General features: G+C 40.9%; 1 protein-coding gene across 2 annotated transcripts in view; it reads left to right on the top strand.

Annotated features, from left to right (window-relative positions):
* The window catches only part of LOC122794406 (CTD small phosphatase-like protein 2-B), a gene marked incomplete at its 5' end in the record, with an annotated part of 676,938 nt that overhangs the window by 518,079 nt on the left and 135,123 nt on the right, over window positions 1–23,736 (top strand). For both annotated transcript variants that reach the window (XM_044062775.1, XM_044062783.1), the window contains 1 exon segment: window positions 10,566–10,642. In XM_044062775.1, the coding sequence (XP_043918710.1) occupies window positions 10,566–10,642 (77 nt within the window).

Here is a 23,736-nt window from a genome sequence, read left to right on the forward strand (position 1 = left end):
TGTCCATCTAGTCCTCCTGTCTTCGCTAATCCTTTCTGCAAGCATTTGTTGTCCCACCTGTTTGGCATTTGACACCCCTGCACCTACTTTATTCCTGTACCAGTCCCTAACCAACATACCTACTTTATTGTTTCTTAAAAATAGAGCATAGGTTGTTGCTGACATGGCTACTTAAGTTGGTGGACGAATGGTCTCCTAGCAGTGACTATCCAGCCAAAATTCGTTAAACCATATGCCCCCTTTTTGGCAAACCCTCAGGGTTAATTCTCTCCCCTTTTGTTCTGCTTAGCCCAGGTTCCACTTACCTGAAAAGAAGTTTATATTGTACATATCCTTAAGACAGCTGGTACTTTGCAAGACCCCTATGCTAGCCTGTCTCCTTAACGAGACTTATTAAAACTTGTGGACAAGATTACCATTAATCAGATGCAGAGATATATGCTGCTTATATATGTCCATATGGATTCTGTGGTTGGTATAGTGCAGGAAAGGAAGTTAGGAAATTAAGGACACATTTTGGAGCATGTCAGGGACATTAGAAATAAAAAAGCCACTAGCCCACTTTTTATACATAGTCAAAATTGTGGTGATTTTAGATTTATATTTTTTATCATTGACAGAGTTCCCAGAATGTGAAGGGTGGTGATGATAAAAATCTTTTAGAAGTTAAGGAGTGTTTGTGGCAATTAATACTCGATGCGTCTAGTGCCCCTGGAATAAATGAACATATTTCTATATCCAGTATGCTAAGACTAAAATCACATTTGGTTTAAATGTTGGTAGGCCTTTATATTCCATGTACTTTTAGGATGTATATATTCAAGTTTTTTATGCAGTTCATTAACTTTTTAATTACTTAAACTACCTAGAGGTTATTAAGTAACAATTTTTAATTATTGTTAAATGATTTGGGTGCTTTTTGATGGTACAGGTGCTTTTACAACACCTATTAATTTATGTAAACAAGTAATGTTGGCACTTGAGTGATGAATTTTTAATGGCCACAAGGGGGATTGTTTATTAATTGTACTCCTATAAAGCTAAGGGAATACAGAATGTTTATTCCACTCTGATGATGCCCAGGATAGTGAGTGGGTGAAAGGGCTTAGTGGATTTTTATGAATTTCATTTTTTATTTTTGCCTTATCCAATATACGGTTAACCATTTGATTCTGGTTGGTTATATTTGTTTTACAAGTTGTTTGGTTCATTTGGTCATTGAGGTTTGACCGATTCAGTTTCCACTGGTTCTGTTTTTTTGTGGTTGGGCTACATGGAATTATCAGTGGCAGAGTATATGGACATTACGCAAAAACTTATCAAATGCATGCAGGACAAAGTTGGTGATGTGGCTAGTTCTTCCTTGACTAGCACACAGTTGGAGCTTTTTACCTTGCACACACCCCCAGGTACGAGTAATGCAAGGAAATCTGCCAGCAATTGTTCGGATGGAGGCAACGCTGTGAACGCTGGAGATCAGATAAAAATTCAAATAATTCAAACATTTCACCTAATCAGAGACGGAGGAACATGGACGAATGGTTGGCCCCTCCTACCTTGAACGCTAGACCGACGACATTGAACAACACAGGTTTTGGTTCTCTGAATACACAGCTTCAGGATTTTGAGAAAACGCTTAAGCGTTTCAAATCTTTACAGATGGACAACGTCTTTTTGGAATGGAAATGTCCATTGAACTTAATCAAGTCCCGAAGGGGCTGAGGATATACAAACTGCCGATGGGTATAGAAGTAGGCTCAGAGATTTACCAGGATCTAGAGGCTCTATTTGACCGCACAGGTATGGATATGATGCGTTTAATTTTGCGTAACAACAATATCAAGCTTGCTAATTTAAAAGAACAAATTTCTGCTTTAAATAATAGCATTACAAGTCATTTATTGTTTGAATCAAATAAGCCACGATTTGAAAATGTTTTCAAGGACATGGATACTTTTGTAAAAACGGGGCTAGAATTAAAACACAATAAACTGATAAGGGACAGCACTGATTATGCTGAAAAGGCGTATGCTCATTTCAGTGCCAATAAGAAGAGTAATACCAACAATGTTAATGCCAGACAGGGTTTGAATAATTTTAGATCGTATGCTGATGTTGTAAACAGAGATGACTTGGTTGCTGGAGAATGTGGTGTGGATGATAACAGTAATGAGCATTTTTTAGAGCAACAGCCCCTGAGATGCTCCAACAGGTTAAGGGAACGTCATCAGGATCAACAGCAGCAAGGTCATTACAGGGGAGGGGGACAGGACAGAGGAATTATTATTCAAACCGGATGGGACAGGCAAACGACAGACCATATTAAAATTGCCTACTTGTTTGTCAGGACTTGATGCAGATAGGCCCTTAGTGGCTGATGATGCCCCTGGAGGGGACCAGGACAATGGTTACTTCAACCACATCAGTAGTCTACTAGTGGACACAAATTAAGATTTTCTTTACAATGGCATTAATGACATTGTATTTGATAGAGGAATTGATGAAGCATGGTATGAGACTGGCAGTTTAGTAGTAAGTAATGACAATGAATTTAACAATGCCAATGAGAGTGTTAACAGGAATGGAGTTTGTAAAATTGTTAGGAATGGGAAAATGTGTATTTACAATTTTACCCCTCTTGTTTTATCAAATGATTATTGTACATTGTTTAAGAAAGGTTTTTCCTTTGTCCCTTCTTTTAAGTATGACATTGGGAAAGTTCTTATTAACCTCAAACTTTATACTAGACTTTTGAACTTGAAAATTTTTTTTCCAACAGTCCCACCCCTAGGGATGGAAATAGGTTTACACTAAAAAGAGCTAGTTATTTTATTGTGCCCAACAACCCAACAGTGTATATTTTTGAACAGTTGTGTGAGTCACAGATATGTAGACAGTTAAAGACTAGGGACACTTTTAAAGACAACTTGACTAGTAATGAAAGATTGTGTCTAAAGGAATTGACAACAACCAATTTGTATTGGGTTATGAAACCCGACAAAGGTGGTGGGGTGGTGATAATGACCAACTCCGACTACTCAGCCAGGATGATGGAATTACTCAGCGACACTGACACATATGAGAGGGTTTCCAGATATGAAGTTAATAGGGCCTATACCAAAATTGATTGCCAATTACATGAATGGTTAATGGATGGTGTTCTTGGTAAGGATGAATACGACTATTTGGTTGAATTACCAACCATTCCATCCATATTTGGGATCCCACAGATCCATAAGAACACAAATGACCCTCCATTTCGACCTATAGTGTCAGCAAGAGGATGCAAAACTGAAGCTATGGCAGCTTTTGTTGATTTTACTTGCAAAGAGGTTTTAAAAAACTTGCCTCACATAGTTAAGGATTCCTGGCACTGTGTAGATGTCATCAGAGAAGCTGACATCAATGGGGATTTTGCTATGGTCACAGTGGACGTGGTGAACCTTTTCTCCACAATACCACACGAAGAAGGATTGTCAATGTTTGATAGTTGTCTCTTGAGATATAGCAAATTGCACACTGTAAAACGTAAACTGATGGTGGATTTAATGGAGATGGTTCTCCATAACAATTTTATTATATTCGAAGGTGAATATTTTAAACAGAGTACTGGCGTGGCTGTGGGAGCTAGATGTGCACCCATATATGCCAGCTTGGTGCTGGCAGAATGGGAAATGCAATGGGTCTTCACCTCAAGATATACATCCAAAATAGCGCTGTATTTGCGCTTTTTGGATGATATCTTGATTTTTTGGAAGGGGACAACTGATGAGGTTTCGGAATTTGTGGATTATATAGATGCAACTACATTTTTAAAATTCACTAGTAAAATACAAGAAAAATGTGAATATTTGGACATCTTACTGTATAAAGATATTGGTATCTTGAAATCTAACATTTACCGGAAGAAAACTTTTATTCAAATTCATTTTTACACTTTGACAGTTGTCACCCTTACTTTCAAAAGAAAAATGTTATGAAAGGACAAATGGTGAGACTATCTAGGCTTGTGAGTGAAGATTGTTTTTTAACAGAATTGTCAACACTTACAAATATGTTTATAGAAAGAAGATATCCCCAAGACATCTTATTTAATATTGGTAATGAGGTGAAAACTAAAAGAAATACGGTATTTAGACCTATTTTAAAGGGTGGCCTTTTAAAAGAAGTAATAAATACCACTGTGATAAATGGTATAGACAATGGTCACAAAGAAGGTGAAACCAAAAGACAAGCTATGGTACTCCCTTTGAGGCGGTGAAATTGAAAACTATTATTCAAGAAACCTGGAGTAGTGTGTTTAATAGAGGGTTTTTGCTTATTTTAGGTAGTGGGTCCAGTGTTTACTTATAGTAGGGGTATGAACCTAAAGGAATTACTGGAAATTGATGTGGACAAGAATTTATATAAAATGTCCAGGATGAGTAAATGTGGCTTGTGCTCCACCTGTAAATATATCAATGATGGACCCTATGTAGCAATACAAAATTACAAGAGAACCATTCGATGTCCCGAGTTTGGCAACTGTAACACTAAGATGGTTGTTTACATTGCAACTTGTCTCAATTGTACATTTTATGTAGGAAAATCCATAAGGAAATTAAGGACACGTATTTTGGAGCATGTCAGGGACATTAGAAATAAAAAAGCCACTAGCCCACTTTTTATACATAGTCAAAATTGTGGTGATTTTAAAAGATTAATATTTTTTATCATTGACAGAGTTCTCCAGAATGTGAAGGGTGGTGATACAAATCTTTTAGAAGTTAAGGAGTGTTTGTGGCAATTAAGACTCAATGCGTCTAGTGCACCTGGAATAAATGAACATATTTTTATACCCAGTATACTAAAACTAAAATCACATTTGGTTTAAATGTTGGTAGGCCTTTATATTCCATGTACTTTTAGGATGTATGTATTCAAGATTTTTATGCAGTTCATTAACTTTTTAACTTTTTAATTACTTAAACTACCTAGAGGTTATTAAATAACAATTTTTATTTATTGTTAAATGATTTGGGTGCTTTTAGATGGTACAGGTGCTTTTACAACACCTATTAATGTATGTAAACAAGTAATGTTGGCACTTGAGTGATGAATTTTTAATGGCCACAAGGGGGTGATTATTAATTTTACTCCTATAAAGCTAAGGGAATACAGAATGTTTATTCCACTCTGAGGATGCCCAGGATAGTGAGTGGGTGAAAGCGCTTAGTGGATTTTTATGAATTTCATTTTTTATTTTTGCCTTATCCAATAAACGGTTAACCATTTGATTCTGGTCGGTTATATTTGTTTCTCATTCCACACCTTTCAGCCTCAGAACTTGGACCGAAGCTGCAAAGGTGGTGGTGTTTCCATATTCATAAAGGATGCACACACCTCCAGACTGGTAGCCCAACATAACGCACCTGAGATACTTCAGGTGCAGCTAACATTTGGTAAGACAGCGATTCAGGTCATAGCCGCTATAGGTCCCCAACCATGTCCCAAGGCTTACACTCCACATTCCTAAGCACCCTGGAGAATATTAGGGTCCAACCTAACACACTCATACTGGGCAGCTTCAACTACCCCTCCATTAACTGGGAAAACTACTTTTGTACCAATACACTTGCCCAATGTTTCCTAGAATTCATTAATTCCAATGCCCTGGATGAGCTCATTCTTACCCCCACTAGCGGTAGCAGCATCCTTGACCTGGTCATTATTAACATGGGCAACCGTTGCTCTACACCAATAGTCAACTACTCACTGGTTAGATCCGACCACAAACTAATCACCTTGGAAATCCACATCCCTCCCTCCCCCACCCCCAGCAAAGGTAACCACCATGAAAAACTTCTCCAAAGCTAATTTTGGGCTCCTAAAAACAGAGGTGGCTAACTTCACGGCACCCATGCAAATGGAGATCAGTTGCATGACCGCCAAATCATACACCAATGCACTGTACGAACACTTACACAAATGCATGGATCTTGCTGTATCCAGCAGAACCAGATGCCCTCCTTCAAAAAAAGTAATCCAGTCTGGTGGTCCCCTGCCATAAACTCTACAACACAAGGAGGAAACTGATGCAGAATAAGGTGAAGTCCCAAGACTGGCAAAACTCCCTTATCAGCCTCAACAAAAAGTTGAGATCCCTCATCAAAGCCTCTAAAGCTAGCTAGCTATGAAAACAGAATTGCAGCAGATAATAAAGACAAACACAAAACCTTCTATAGTTATGTAAAGAATCTCCACGGCAATACCCAGATTTGCTGTGAGCTACTTGCACAGTGGTACTTCCTATACCGAGCCAACAGATATTGCCAATGTACTGACTGACAGATTAACCCCCCCCCCCCCAAGGGACCAGTCACAATACCAGTGGATTGCCAGGCACCCAGTATTACTGCTGCACAGGTTAAAACAGCACTATCCAAGGCCAAGAATACAGCTTCTATGGGACCTGACAATATCTGTGGCTGTGTTCTACATGAACTACAGAGTGAACTGGCACCTCACCTGTGTGTCCTGTTCAATCACAGCCTCACCTCAGGCTTTGTCCCTACCGAATGGCGCACTGCTACAGTCATCCCTCTCCACAAAGGAGGAGCGACTACAGACCCTGGGAACTATTGTCCCATTAGCCTGACGAGCCTGATATGCAGAGCTATGGAATGCATCATCATGGACCTAATAAACAAGGATAAAGGGAATCTCCAAACTCTGGAACCCACACAGTTTGGTTTTGTGAAAGGTAGGTCATGCCTGCTCAACTTGGTCAACTTATTTGAGTCCATCACCAGAGCTGTGGATGAAGGCAAGGTGGTTCATACAGCCTACCTTGATCTGGCCAAGGTCTTTAATACCATTCCCCACTCAGGAATCATAGAAAAACTCGCTAAGCTAGGCATCAACCCCTATATCAGTAGGTGGGTTGCAAACTATCTCACAGGTAGAACCCACAGTGTGAAAGTAGCTGATTCCAAGTCTGACTGCCGACCAGTCATGAGTGGAGTCCTACCGGATTCGGTCCTAGGTCCTTTCCTGTTTATCTACTTCTCTGAAGTCCAGGCTAACACAAAGGGACTCTGGCTGACAACGTTCGCAGATGATTGCAAGATGGTAGCTGTTATTAACTCCCAGAGTGATGTTGACATCCTACAGAAATGCCTCACTGAGACCAACTGCTGATGTCAGAACCATAGCCTTAAGCTCAGTGCCAAAAAATGTTGTCATTCCCTTTGAGAAAAACCCAATTCCTATGAATTACCACATCGATGGTAGTCCACTGAACACAGAAGGCGTTTATAAGAGATCTTGCAACACAGGTTGACAGCAACCTCTCTTTTGACCACCACATTGCCACTGTTGATCAGAAAATCCTATGTGGCACATCTCATTTCTAAGGGTTCTGCATCCAGGAAGAAAGAGGTCATTGTCTCCTCCTACTCTTCCCTCATTAGGCCAATCATTGAGTACAATGCCCCATTTGGCAAGTACCTCACTAAACACCTGCAACAACTGGAGAGGCTGCAAAAGTACCTCACAAAGAGGATCCATGGCCTTAAACATTTATCCTGTATGGACAGAGTAAAAAAAACTCCATCTATTCTCCGTCTCATATCACCTGCTTAGAGACCATCTCTGCTGGACTTACAAAGCCATGTCTGACCCAGCTCTTTTAGAAATGCTACATCTAAAGAAATCCCAATCCCTCCACACCACACCCTCCAGAGACCTCATCCTCATTACCACAATCAAGAGAATATGCTGGAGGGACAGGTTCATAACCCAGAGACTGTCCATGCTATTGAATAGACTGCCCATACTTGTCATGCTATGGAATAGACTTCCCATACTTACCAAGAGGGCCAGTGAGGTGCTCTGCTTGACAAGTATGGAATAAACTTTCCCATACTTGTCAAGCAGAACACTTCACTGGCTCTGTTCAAGAGAAATCTTGATGAGTGGGTGGGAATAGAACATTCACCCCAGGGATCACTCCAGTGGCTTTACTCGACAGGCGCTGGAAACTAAGGTCGGGCGGCACGATGCCAGGGTAATCTATGGGCTAGGCTTGTAAAGGCTCCAGGGCCATTAGCCTAGTACACACCTATGAGCCTCTGAGGAAACCTACTCCCAGGAAATATTACATAGTGAAATCGAAAAATTTACTATATGATGTAAAAAAAAAAAAAACACTACAGGCTAAGACCCCAGTGGTCCTCTCTTGTTTGTGTGAGCTGTTTCAGTTTGGCCTAGCATACTTCTCTGTTAAAGGCACACATTTCAGCCATATCTCCTTGCCTCCCTCTGAATCCTCTGTTTCTGGCCAGACTAGAGGTAAGACTATACCTAAAAGGTGCACTCCCACTTAAGCCTCCAAGGAAAGCTATCCCAAATGCTTGAAACCTCAACTTTGTGCTAGGAAAAACTCTCTCTCCCTCCATTTGAACCAGCAACATCTTCACCTGGAAAACGGATCTTCTGGTAGGTCTCGTCTCTGCCTGATTAGTCTCAATACTACAGGCTGTTATGGGATCCCCTACTTTCCTTCCTTTCCTTAAGAACAGTTTAAGAGCCAATCCCTCCTTTATACTTAAAGTAGTAAATGAACTCTCTCTCAACCAAGGCCATAAATCCTCTCACATTTTCCTTTAATCTTTAAAATAAAGGAGAAAGGCTTTTACATTCTCTGGATATGTATATAAACAGCTCAGATTCTAGCTGGAGAAGAGTAAGGATACTTGGGAAGTCTGACTAATTGTTTATTTCCAAGACTTCAAGTTAGAAAACCCAGTTTCAAATCAAACTATTGCAAGTGGATTGCCAAGTCCATTTCTTTTTGCTACACGCAGTATGAAAAATTCTTAGCCTCACCAGCAAAGGCTCATTCATTCAGAGCCTTTTACATAGGGATTGACTCTAAAACAATTTTAGAAACAGCTACTCGGTCTTCTGTGCATACTTTCACCAAGCATTATATTGTGGATGCCTTCTCTGCATCCAGAGACGCCTTTGCCAGGTCTTTCCTCTGTGGATGAATAGGCAGTTTGACTATCTGCCTTCCATCCACCCTCCACAACTCTTAAGCTTTGGGAGTCATCCAACAGTTTAGAATACTGCAACAGTGATATGAAGAAGGGCATAGTACATTTATGTAAGAACTTACCACAACAGATGTCCTACTGATTACTTTTGCAGTATCCCCCCCCCCCCTTCTCTGATTCTTTTCTTTTTTCCATTCTCCTTATGGACAAAGGGGGACCACTGTCTTAACTGTCCAGTTTTTTGCCTCATATTTTTGGTTTGCTGTTCATAAAATGTGAGGGTTTTCTAGCAAATCACTGAGGATTGAAGTCACTGAATAATGGCGTTCATTTGTTTTTCAGACTTCATATCCTTCAGAAAATAATGCTAACAAAAATTGTTATTCTAGCATCTTTCTAAGTCTGAGTGACATTTAAAAACTGTCCCTATTTTTTCACCTTCCTCTCCCAACATTTCAGGCTTAGCCAGATATATTTTACACTAAAAATTTGAGAGATATGGCTAAACAGCTTATTTGTATCTCTGGCCTCTTCAGGCTTTGTTTTAGTCTGTGGATTTACACTTGTATGTCTGCTTATGTATCCTTACACCTGCGGACTTAGATCATTCATTGGATGTATGGCTATATGGACGGTTTTGGATTTAGTACTCCAGCCGAGCGTCAAGTTTATTTGGTGAGATAATCCAGCAGTTTGGAATACTGCAACAGTGACCAGTAGTGATCAAATATTATGGTAAGTTCTTACACAACTGTACTTTCTCATCAAACATTATTCCTAAACCTAACACAGTATCCACCAGGTGAGCTAGTGCATGTAGACTTGGTGGTCAATAGAATGATTGAGGAATTCTCTTGACTTGTTTCTTGAAATTACCTGAAGGACCCCGCTGCCTGTACTAGTGTATTCCCAACTTTTCTATGCAAACAAACATTGCTCTTTAAAGGAATGGGTGTGGAAAGAGTAACAACTGGACTAATGCAAATTTACTGTAATTGAACTGTTGCTGGTGCTGCTAGAATTTTCTATGAAAAGAAGCAGAAGAAAAGGCTTTGTGGAACATTCTTATCAGTGAAGCATTAGTTGAATTTGCTGTCATCAGGAATGTAATTAATCTAGCCTTAGCCAAACGTGTTTCTGTTGTATCACAACCACTGTCAGTTATTACAGCTGGAAAATATGGTTGCTTGATGAATTGTTTGAAAGTCCCTTTTAGCACATGCCTTTTTGAATTGAGTATTTATTCATGGATTTTATTTCACAGTGGTCCCTAGTGAGTAATATGTTATTTTTTATTAATTCAGTTGAGTGGTGAACAATTTCCTAATGTGAAGTCTATATTTTAATACAAATGTAGTTTGTGCTTCCTTTAACTTGTTAAAAATGCTATTTGAATAGGTCTATTTACCCATTAATGTTTTTACATTTAATCTGTCTCGGGCACTTTCCAAGTTGCATGTTGAGAGGAGATTTTACTTTCACAGTATGTTCAAAAATGAACGAAGCATGTAATTTATTATCTTTCAGATATTCATCTTCACCACTGCAAAGAGAGACTATGCACAAAAAATCTTGGATATTGTGGATCCACAGAAAAAAATCAGGTAATGCATTATTTCTTCTGTTTACACACACATTTCTGTGCAACTTTTTCTTCATGGACTTTGTTCATTCCTTGGCATAAATGGACAATGCTGCACCATTTGCAATGTTCAGTGGGAACAGCAGATGTATGCATGTGTTTGTTACTCGGATAGTTTCATATTTTCAGATGCATTTCAGTTGGAGGAGTTTTCTGACTATTTTGCATTCAAGAAACATGAGAGTATGCAGTGCAAAGACTTCCCTGCAGTTCATATTTGAATGAAAATGTAACAGATGTTTTCTAGCAAGCCATTTGATTCATCCTGTTGCTCTCACCTCAAAGAATTTTTTTTTCTGGAATGCCCACTGTCTTAATACCGGTTCCATGTCCCATGACTCTTCTGAATTCTTCCTCACTACAGCTGTGTACTGGTTCTCTGGTGTGGGCATGAACCTTACTTCCACAAGGTCCTTCTTGCCAGAAACTGTGCCACTCAACAGAGCAGGACACCTCCCTCAAGTTTCTGGTGGAGAGTTCTGCAGAGAGGATGGGGCCTACTTGTAGGCCAGACCAACTCCCACCCATAGGCAAATATGGGCACCCATGATCTTTTATTGCCCTCTGCAATCCTCATGCACGCGTGATGCTATACAAACAGTAATCATCTGTGCTACTGAACCATACAACTGCTATTTATGAAATTCTTCACAACAGTCCACTTTCATTTTTTTTTTGTGGTGTGCACGTTTTGCACAGTGTGTCATCGATACTCTTTTGAATGCTCTGAATGTCATGTATGCTGCAGACATTTAACAGTAATGTAGTCTGTTTTGCTTCTCTTTTATAGGCAAGTGCAAAGGCTGTTGAATTAAAGGTGCTATTTTGAGGACTCTTGGCTTGGCAGCTTCATTATTTGTATTCTTACAGTTGTCTTTTACCAGTAAGAATTACCAAAATGTAATTCATTGAATATATTTTGATGAATCGGTTATCTGTCCATAAAGATACCTCCGAGTTTGTACAAATTCTCAGTAGGTTATGCATGAGTATCCCCACCTACTTATTTTTTTTTTTTGATTAGTAGTAGTAGTTTAGTGACGCTCTTTCATTTAATTGTTTCACTGAACTGTACTATATTTTCTGCGGTGGAACCATGTTCTCATTTGGCCTGGTTTTCCATTTGGTTTACATCTCCTTGGCTCAAGATAATGATGTGCTGCTGTGTACTATTTTCAGAAAATAAGTGTTTCATGTACCAGGCTGCATCATTATATGATTTCTACATGGTGTGCTGAAGTTGTCCTTCAGGATATGTATGGTACATGGGATCAGCAGTCCATGTCTTCAGACTCCCCCCTTTCAGATGCAATGAGAGAGAAGTGTTAAGAAAGCAGTTGTAGGTAAAGACATTTCTTCCATGAAGAAGTGCTGAAAGCTCTTTATCGGAGCAAATGCAGATATGTGCTGCTTCACCAGGTGACTGAGTCCAAGATATTTATTTATTTGTCTTTGTTTACTGGGAAAGTCCAACTGGGTAATACCCATTTTCAGAGGAGACCTGTGGAGAAACGCTCCTTTTGCTTACATTGCGTTATACTAAGTTCCAGTCAAACACAGACTAGTTACATTTCTATTTACATTTGTACACAAACAGAACTTACAGATGTCCTTCAAGGATGCATCTGCAGTCCTTACAAATGGGTTGTCCTGTCGTCAGGCAGCCCTTCGGTCGGCCGGATTCCAAAGTCTGGGTCTGGCTTCGGCTGGTGTCGCACTTCACCCGACGTCATCGCTGCAGTTTTTCGGGTATAAAGGCATCAGCCGACGCCATTTTCCTCGGTCTTTCTTGCCGCGTGGCGCCCGAAGCAGAAGCTGTTTGCAAGTGCCGGTCGGTCAGATCCAGAGATTACTACTACCGAATACTACTTCGAAGACTTATAAAAAGCTAAGTACCCCGTTGGGGACTCTTTCTTGCCTCAGCCGATGTCAGAGAAAGTGAATAACTGTTTAACTTGTGGGAAACAAATACCTCATAAAGATTTCCACTCCTGCTGCTTACCTTGTTTAGGCCCAGACCACGACGTAGCAGCTTGTCTAGCCTGTGCTTCTTTTAACCGACGGACGCTTAGACGTCGGTCGGAGTTTGCTGAGCAGTTTTTCGGCTCTGATTTTGCCTATATTATGCCGTCGGATCCTCCGACAACACAAATTACCAAAAACGCAAAGAAAAGGACCGACACTCGCGGTCCGCGGTTTCGGCCGAAACTGCGGTTAAGCAAACCGCGAGTGTCTCGGTTTCGGCCGAAACCGAGCAAGCGGTTCTTTCTTCAGCCGAAACTATGCCTTCTACCGAGGCCTCTTCTAACCTGGTAGAATTGGCTTCTGAAATCCAACCTTCTGTTGCGGTTTCTCAGGAATTATCAGACACTATTCCCTTGGATATTTCTACCCCTGCACGTGGAGCTGCTAGGCCTCCTGCAGCCATGTCTATTAAGGCCTTTGCCAGGGCTAAAGCAGCCAAAGCTTCAAAAACGGTGCCTGCCAAACCCCCCCTCTCACAGGCCCAGCACCAGTTCCCATATGCTTTCTTTGGCTGAGGATCTCATTTCTTTAATTCGTGGATCCCAGCCTCATCCAGACAGGACCTCTCACCCACCTCCAGAGAAGAGGCCTAGAGCAGAGCCCCCTGAGCCAGTATCCACAGATGATTCCTCTGATGACTCAGAACATACAGACCCTCCTGAGGCTCCTTATTCCCCTTACGAAGACTCTGATGCTGAAGAGTCCATTCCTTCAGCCTCTCCACCTGAGGAATTTTCCTTTGGGGAAACCTTGCATGCTATGAGGGAACAATTTCAGTGGCAGGGCCAAGATTTCTCAGACTCCAGAAAAAGGCTTAGAACCTTTCTACATTTGCCACAACATAGGCCTTTAGCTATACCTCCAGTTCTTTCTGTTGTAGATGATGCATTTAATGATGCTTGCACTGCTCCTGATTCATTACCTCCGGCCCCTGCTAAGCCCGATAGGTTCTACAGGATCCCGGACACTCATCACCATTTATACAAGGCTCCTTTTGCAGATCCAGAGACTATCTCCCAGAGCCCTAAAGCTGTAGCAACTGCATCTACTAAAAACCCCCTCCCCTCTGAAAGGGAATCCAGGTCCTTAGAGAGATGGGGTAAAAAAGTTTACACCTCTGCTACTTTGTCAGCTAGGGCTTTGAACTGCCAATTTCATATGATTCAATATCAAGAGTTTATGCTTGACCAGTTAACTAAAAAGCTGTCCTCTGAAGAATCTTTAGATAAAAGATATGTTCAGGAAATGGTACATAACATACAGCAGGTTAGTAACCATTCTTTAAAATGTGGCTATGATGCACTGGAGGCTTCCTTTAGATCAGCCATGACTGGCACAGTTATCAGGAGACATGCATGGTTGAAAGAGCAGGCATTACCAGACCATGTCAAATCAAAGCTTTTGGATGCACCCATGGACAAAGTCAATTTATTTGGTTCCCCTGCACAGCAGGTACTAAGAAAGATGGAAGAGAAGGCGAAATCTGTACAAACAGTGAAAGATTTCTTACAGGTTCAACCTCCAAGGTTTAGCAGGAACTGGCCCTCCAAGAATTGGTCCTTTCCGGACTCCTCTAAGACACAAAGAGGCAGGAATAGGCGTTCAAGAGGCAGAAACCAATCCAGGGGTGCCTACAGGGGACGCCAGTGGCAAGGTAACAACCAGCGAGGGACGGACAGCCACCACCACTACAACAACACAATCACAGTGACTTGGCTGTGGCACCGCCTACCAGGGAACAACTGGAAGCACCCTTAGGCGGAAAGCTAACCTTATTTTCAAAGAACTGGCATTGCATCACAAGGGAAAAATGGATTTTGCAAACTATAGACCAAAGTTACAGGTTCCATTTCCATACTCTACCAGCAAAGAGAGGAATGCCAAACCTACCACCTACTCAAAGGGCAGAAGCTCTAAAGCAAATATCTCAACTATTAAGAATGAGAGCTGTGGAAAAGGTACCATCTATGGAACAAGGAAAGGGATTTTACTCCAGACTCTTCCTGGTACCAAGAAAAGAGAGCAAATGGAGGCCTATTCTCGACCTGTCCGCTTTAAACACATTCCTCATTGTTCCAAAATTCAAAATGCTGACCCTACAGCAGCTTCTTCCCATGCTGGGCAAGGAGTCTTGGCTGGTAACTCTAGATCTCAAGGAGGCATACCTGCACGTCCCCATACGACCAATTTGCAGAAGATACCTCAGATTTCTTGCAGGATCAGAGCATTATCAATTCTCAGCATTGCCCTTTGGCTTACCTACTGCACCCAGAGTGTTCACGAAATGCCTGGCATCAGTAATTGCTCATTGCAGACTTCAGGGGATCCAAATTTATCCCTACCTGGACGACTGCCTGATACAAGCGGACAACAAAAGCAAGCTAACAGAAGACTTACAAAGAGTCATTTACCTGCTGCAAGCCCTGGGATATACAGTCAATATAAAAAAGTCAAGGCTGATTCCATCCCAAAGAATAGCCTTTCTGGGTGCAGAGCTGGACACATCAAAACAAATGGCATTTCTAACTGCAGAAAAGAAAGAGCAACTACCTCTCTACTTCTTGGCATTAACAAAGCAGAACCATCTAACTGCAAGAAAAGTACTACAAGCCCTAGGCTTCATGGCATCCTGCATAATTCTGGTCCCTCATGCCAGACTGCATATGAGAAAGCTACAGTGGTACCTAAAGAATTTGTGGTCCCAACACAAGCACAGCCTAGAAACCAAAATTCCAATAATCCCATGCCTGAAGCAAGAGTTCTTATGGTGGGCTCAGGCCTGTCAATCAAACACAGGATTGCCCTTCTGCAACAGTCAACCAAGCCAAACCATCACGACAGATGCCTCAGACCTCGGTTGGGCGTCACACATGCTGGGCAAGTGCATACAAGGCTTATGGGCTCAAGACCAGCTGCGCCTGCACATAAATCTAAAGGAAATGCTGGCAGTAAAATTGGCAATCCAGTCATTCAGACCATTTCTCCAAGAAGGTCAGTTGATGATAAGGACAGACAACACCACAGTTATGTGGTACATCAACAAACAGGGAGGCACACATTCATATCCTCTATGCCGGCTGGCACTGGACCTATGGGATGTGGCTCTGAGCTACAACATTCAGTTACAAGCAATTTTGTACCGGAAAAGAAAACATTCTGGCAGACATATTAAGCAGAACTACCACAGATGCCCACGAATGGATGCTGCATCCGGACATCTTCAAAGCCATCACAAGAGAATGGGGATTACCACAAATAGACTTATTTGCATCCCCACTCAATCACCAGCTAAAGAAATTCTGCACAAGGACGTACCACCCACTTGCTTGGAAGGTGGACTCCCTATCTTTCAGTTGGAAAAACCTGACAGCATCGCATTCCCACCACTTCCTTTGATGCACAAGGTGCTTTTGAAGATCAAAGAGGAACGTCCAAGGATCATTCTGATAGCTCCAGACTGGCCAAGACAACATTGGTACCCACTGCTGAGGAGCATGTCTCGGGAACAAATATGGACACTACCCCTGATTCCATTACTGTTAACACAGAACAACTACAACATCCTGCATCCAAACCTGAAAACTCTGCAGCTAACTGCCTGGAACATTACATAAGAGCAATTAACCCAAATTTATCCCAAAGGGTTAAAGACATAATCCTTGAGGCTCGTAGACCTTCAACAAGAAAGAATTGTGCAGCAAAATGGAAAAGATATCTCATTTGGAGGACTGCAAAGGGAGAGGATGTGGCACTGATAAACATAGCCAACATCCTGGAGTACTTGGCAGAGCTCTTCCATACAGGCCTGTCCTATTCTTCCATCAAGATACATGCATCAGCTATTTCAGCAGAATACAGCTTGGATCCTCCTGTCTTCTCTCATCCTCTGCTCAGACAGTTTCTGAGAGGAATTAAAAATGTAAAACCTCCCAGGAAACCACCATTGCCAGCATGGGACTTGAACTTTGTGCTAGAAAAATTGACACTTTCCCCTTTCGAACCAGCAGCAACAGCAGAATTACAATACTTATCCTGGAAGACTGCTTTCCTGCTGGCAATCACCTCAGCAAGAAGGGTCTCTGAACTACAGGCATTAATGGCAGTGCAACCCTTCCTGATCTTCCATCAAGATAGAGTGTCCATGAGAACAAATCCTACATTTATGCCTAAGGTGGTATCCAGAGTGTCTTTAAATCAGGCTATCCACCTACCTACATTCTTCCCAACCCACAGAACAGGGAGAAAGACTCTTGCATACCTTGGATGTACATAGACAATTACGCTACTACCTGGACAGGACCAAGTCCAATAGAAAAACTGACCAGCTTCTGGTAGCATATGCAACAGGAAAGGAAGGAAAACCAATTTCAAAACAGACAATCTCCAAATGGATAGGAAATTGCATTAGATTTTGTTACTCCTACCATGGAAAGAAAACTCCAGAGAACATCAGGCCTCACTCCACAAGGGCTACAGCCACTACCACAGCTTTCTTACGAGGAGTGGCTACCAAGGACATTATAGAGGCTGCTACTTGGACCTCTGTGCATACATTTGCCAAGCATTACAATTTACCTTTATACTCTAGATCCCGAGCAGGTTTTGCCACTGCTGTTTTGCAAGGGATCCTAACTACACCATAATCTCTCCTTTTTCCTCCTCCCCTAGTTTAGCTATGGTATTCTACCCATTTGTAAGGACTGCAGATGCATCCTTGAAGGACATAGTACAGTTTTGTACCTACCATAAATGTAGATGTCCGATAGGAATGCGTCTGCAGTCAGGATTACCCACCCACCTTCCCCTCTGTGGTACTCCTAGGGTATTTGCCATCCTTCATCTAGCTTGGGGGGGATCTATTATGGTGTATTTGTTTGTATATATCTACATACATGCTTATTTTATGTGTTTGCGCTCTACTATTTGGAAACATTGGCATTTATCCAAATTTAGCCATCCAAGAGGGCACCTGGCATCTGGGGCAAGAAACACTGAGGAAAATGGCGTCGGCTGATGCCTTTATACCCGAAAAACTGCAGCGATGACGTCGGGTGAAGTGCGACACCAGCCGAAGCCAGACCCAGACTTTGGAATCCGGCCGACCGAAGGGCTGCCTGACGACAGGACAACCCATTTGTAAGGACTGCAGATGCATTCCTATCGGACATCTACATTTATGGTAGGTACAAAACTGTACTTTCTATTTACATTTATACACACACAGTAGCTACATTTATACTTGTGCATTCTTAGATTTTACAGAGGTGGAAATTACTAAAGAGAAAACACACGTGCAGCTTAGTGGATTGTACAGGCAGCAGTTATGTATAAAATTGTTTTGTCGTTTCAGTAAGAGGTTGAGAATATTATGTTTAAGGAGAGTATTTGGATAGTATTGTACAGTCAAAAAGTTTTAAACTTGTCATGAGCATATACAGGACCAGGACTGGTTCAGATGTTTAAGCAATGAGTTTGTTGGAGAGTTTTATTTGCATAGGGATACTATTCCGAAATTTAACAACGCATTGAGAGTAGTGCAAGTTCCCTGCAACATTATTTGACTTATTTGTAAACAGTAAAAATTTGTTCCCAGAGCTGAGGTCCCTTATGGACAGTAGGGTAGTAATAAGCTTTGTAGTGCAGGGCATTTTTCTGAATGAGGAACATGTTTGTGTGCTGTTGTCAGTTTTGAATATGTTAGACAGCTGTGCAGTTCAAACCAGTTTAATTGCATTAAGACAATGGTGGATCCTATGAAGGAGACTGGTGCCAAATTTATCTGTTTTGTTGGAGCAGGAGGCAAGTTTCTTTCTTTGAGTATTGCTTGTGTTTGTTAGGATAGAAACAGTGTATGAGAAGGTAGGCAGTAAGAAGGTGGTGGCTAGAGTTTTCCTTGCAGTATCTGTAAGGAATCCATTGATCCTATAAAGGGAGCCTTTACCAAAAGGTGTTGGATAGATTAGACAGGAAAACAAGAAGGATGCTTCATGCTCGTCAAATGATTTATAAAAATCAATGCATACCAAGATTTATATATTCCCCGTTCCAAAGGATGTATGGGCTTCCTTGAACTTGATTACATGTATAGATCTGCAGTCATGGGACTGCATACATATCTTCTGACCTCACAAGACCCAAACATAGCAAAAGTTTTGGAACATGAGGAGAATAAATCTAAGATGACTTCCCTTCTTAGTCTAGCAGAAGCATATTGGTGTCACATGGGAATGGAAATCAAACCAGAAGTAGATAGAAATCAGGCAGCAACTGAATGTGCCAAAAAACAAGAGAGAGAATTTAAGGTGAAGGATCAGATGAGAAGGCAAGAAATGTGGAAAATGCATAAATGTAGCTGCAAGTATAGAGAACTCTTGGAACAACCTCATGTTGATCAGGATCGCATGCAGGAGTGGTTAAGGAGAGGCAAATTCAAGCCAAAAGATGAAAGGTTAATATTGGTGGTCCGAGATAGTGGGCTATGCACATGTTGGTTTACAAATTCCATTGAATATGTGGGAGAAACAGGCAAATATAGGTTTTGTAAAACAGAATTGAGAAACAGTTGCACACCTTGTTGCTGGTTGTGACATACTGATGGAAGAAGAACTGTAACTGAAAGGCATAATAATGTGGCAAGACTGTTGCACTGGGGATTGTGCAAACATTATAATGAAGTAGCTGAAAAACACTGAAAACTTGAGCCACAAAGCATCATAGAAAACAGTCTACATCACATGGGATCGTCCATTGCCAACAGTTGAAAAGACTAGATGCGAGAAAACCAGATGTTGTGGCCTATGAAAAGAAGAAAAATAGCTTTGATCATTGAAATTGCTACACCCACTGACTACAGTGTCTTGTGTAGAGAGTGCGACAAAGTCATAAAATATCAAGATTTGCAGGCAGAAATGAGAGCAATGTGGAAGAAAGATACCCAGACAGTTCCAATAGTAGTAGGAGCAACGGGTCTTATAAAGAATCTACAGTCGTATTTAGATATGTTACTGGTACATGTAAAACCATACAAATTGCAGGAGTCGTCATTTTTAGGCACATTGAGGGTGCTGCAAAGAGCACTTCTGGCTGACATCAAAGACTGAAACAATACTAATGAACTTTAATCATACTTTGGCTTAGGAATGGGGTTCATTCCCGTCATGGTATTAGAAACCCAAAAGATTTAGAGAAATGAAAAAAGGGAGCCTAGTTTCTGGTGTGTACATTTAATGGTGTGCAGTATAAGATGGTCATATTTGAGTGTGTCATCTATTATAATGCCCAGAAGTTTACTTTGAGTTAGTTTCAATGACAGTATTATATGCTGACTCTATAGTAGAAGAGTGTTTTTGATTTTGGCAACTTTTTGACGTGAAAAGCATTAAATTAGTTTTCTTGGGGTTGGGTAAGAGTTTTGATTCTTGAGCCAGGTTTCTATAGAGGAGAAAGATTTTTGGGTAATGTCTTGGAGCATATTAATTGTTGAGGTCACACATATTAGTGAGTCATTTAAATACTGAATTAAACTGGCGTGGGTAAGTGGAGGTCTGAAGGTCATTAATAAATATATTTAATAGAGGACCCAAGATAGAATCCTGAGGGACACCTGTAGTAACTGAAAGGATGAGTAGGTTTGTTGCTATATAATGGCTTGTTGCCTTCCAGATAGATAACTAAGGAACTACAGCAAGGAGCATTATGAAAGTCCTATTTAGGCGAAACAAGCGAGCAGTTTCTGGTGTGTGACAGTATCAAATACCATTGACAAGTGTAAGAACATAGTGGACACAAGCAGACCATTGTTTCTATATTAGTTTATTTTAATGGTAAAATGTAGTTAAGCTGTAATGGTGCTGTGCTGGGGCCTAAAGCCATGCTGCATTTCTGAGAGCAGGTTATTTGAGGTTAGAGAAATGCATCTACTGTATATGCAGCTGATGCAATACCTAATATTTTAGAGAGGGGGAGAGGATCACTGCCTGTAGTTATTAAACTCTGTAGATGTCTGTTTGGAAAGCTCCTGATTATCTGCTCCTGATTATCTGCCCCAACTCTAAAGACAGCTAACGGATTGTATTTAAGGTCTCTGCAGTGAATTCAACTGTTTGACATAGCAGTGATTTCTTCTGCCACCACATTATCCCCGAAGACTGTAGCCATGTCTACTGTTCCATCTGACAGACTAGAGTGGTGGCTGGATTAGGAGGAATGTGTACAGCTCTACCCTGAAAGTCTGGTTACTGTGTTACTTCATACACAGACTGCACTACCAGATGTCCAAGCTGTAGTAAGTGGTACATGCTTGCAGGTTTCCAGTCCTGGATAGTTAAGAAAGAGCCAAAGATACTTTTAACAGTAGCTGAGTTAGGCACTTGCATTACGTAATGTGCATAAGATATGAATGATGCAGTAGAAGGGTATGTAGCACCTGTCATCACCATCAAGGGGCACAAGTGTCTCTTCTTTGTGACATTAATGCTGACATCATGGATGTTTCTATAAATACTGAAACATTATTAATTTAGCCTACTGAATGAAAAGTGTGTGGTGGTGGGGGGGGTAATGTCAATTCTTTTGTATAACTTAACAGAGCTTCAAGGAAGATTCTCTTGCACCATTACTCATAGCTTCTACTTTTGGATATTTTCATCCATCGCCAAGTTTGATTTGTAAGCAGACAAGGTTTCTCTGCATAGGGATGATCATCTCTCTGCTGCTGTCAGTTGTCATAAAGCAGCATTCACACCACATTATCATCAGTTTTTCTAGTAAGAAACTTGCAGTTTGTGATGAGATCAAAGAGTTGTAATTGTAATGCTATAACAACACTTACCAGAAAGCTATAAATAAAACAAAAATGCATATCCGATCCAAAAAGGGGTGTGGTTATCTCACCTTATGCAAGAGATTCTTCTTCAAAAAGCTGTCCTTGTGATAAGCACATTACACAGGTGTACTTTTATTCTTTGGAAATGACGTTTGTGTGATATTAAAACAATGGAGTAGAATTAGTTAGCATAACCATATCTCTCAACCTCTGTAACACAAAAATCTGGACAAAACCCCCAAAAAACGGGGGGGGGGGGCAAAGGCCCAAAAATAGGGGAACATTTTTAAATATTGATCTTAATGTAAAAAGCTTCTAGAATAAATGGTTTTGAATTAGCATCCATTTTCTGAAGGATATGAAGTCTGAAACTCTAATGTTTATCTAGTGACTTCATTCCTTACTGCTTTGCCACAAAAATCTAAAATTTTTGAGGAACAGACAAAAATATGAGACATAAATCTTGCCATGCTGCAAAAATCTGGACATAGGAGTATGACTAACTTCACAGTACTGAGTAGAGTAGACTGGATTACCTGTAGTAGTGCTGTTTTAATATCTGCCCTGCTTCTTCATTCGGTTTATTAGCTTACTTTTAATGTGTGGAGAGATTACTAGGTCTTAGAGACATTTAAGCTCTGGACAGAGGTCATCTTTAGAGCCCATTGTGCATATTGTGTTCTGGTGTGGGTGCAGTTCACTGTTGAATAGTCAGTCACCATAGTTTTCTGCCTACTTCTTACCTTATGAAAAACCCTTTCCCTAAAACTAAGGCTGTTCAGACAAAATGTCTCTGGAGCAAGTAGCAGAGGTTTGGTTAACCTGTCACAAAAGTAAATTATTTGTTTTCCTTTTGCAGTTTTGATCCTTCTATTTCTTCTAGTAGATATTCTGAAAAGCTGAAATAAATATTTTTTAGCCAATGATCTTGCTTCAGTGTGGAAAGATCTACAAAACATTACAAATTATAGGAAACCATCCCCCTACAGTGCAGCTAATTACCAGCTGGCTGATGACGTGAATGCTTTTTACTGCAGGTTTGATAAGCCTGAGGCTACAAATGACAGTCACCAGCTCTGTCAGTGTTCAGACTTGTATGAGTCTCTCTTCCACACATTCAACCTGCATTAATTATCTCTGAAGAGGATGTGTTCCTTTTTTTAAAAGACTGTAAATAGACAGCAGCTGGTACAGATGGGGTTTCACCTTCCTGTTTAAAAACCTGTGCCGATCAACTGGCTTCTGTTTTTACTCAGATTTTTTAATAAATTAGAGCTGTGTGAATAGTTCCCTTATGTTTTCAACAAGCCACAATCATTCCAGTGCCTAAAAAAAATCCAGTCTAGCAGAACTTAATGACTACAGGCCTGTTGCTTTGACATTGGTGGTCATGAAGACTTTTGAGAGGCTGGTGTTAACTCACTTTGAAGGATATTACAGCTGTCTCGCTGGACCCCCTTCAGTTTGCTTATAGAGACTACTGGTCAGTGGATGATGCAGTTAATATGGGCCTGCACTATATTTTGCAACATCTTGACAACCCAAGGGCATATGCAAGGATTCTGTTTGTGGACTTCAGCAATGCATTTATTACAATAATTCAGAAACTTCTTCACTTAACTCTCCCAGATTCCCGTTCCTGTTTCCACCTGTCAGTGGATCATCAATTTTCTAACCAATAGTAAACAGCAGGTGAAACTGGGGAAATTTACATCTAGCTATCGCACGATCAATACAGGTGCCCCCCAGGGATGTGTGCTCTCCCCACTGCTATTCTCCCTCTATACTAATGACTGTACCATTAAGCACCCCTCTGTCAAACTTATTAAATATGCGTACAATACAACTATAATCAGGCTCGTCAGGAATGGTGATGAGTCTGCATACAGATGGGAGATTTAGCAGCTTGCTCTTTGTACAGGCAGAATAATCTGGAGCTGAACACTCTTAGAGATGACTGGACTTTTTGGTACTACAATATTATCACCCCTCTTTATATTTAATACTGCTGTGTCAGTTGTGGAATTCTTCAAGTTTTTGGGATCTATAATCTCCTGGGACTTAAAGTGGGAGACCAATGTAGGGTCCATCATAAAAAAGGCACAGCAGTGAATGTACTTTCTGTGACGGCTGAGGAAGTTCAACCTCCCACAGGAGCTGTTTTATACAGTAGTCATTGAGTCTGTTTTCAGCATATCCATAAGTGT

This window comes from Protopterus annectens, chromosome 1.part0 (assembly GCF_019279795.1).
Source record: "Protopterus annectens isolate FY-2018-M chromosome 1.part0, PAN1.0, whole genome shotgun sequence".
NCBI lineage: Eukaryota > Metazoa > Chordata > Ceratodontiformes > Protopteridae > Protopterus > Protopterus annectens.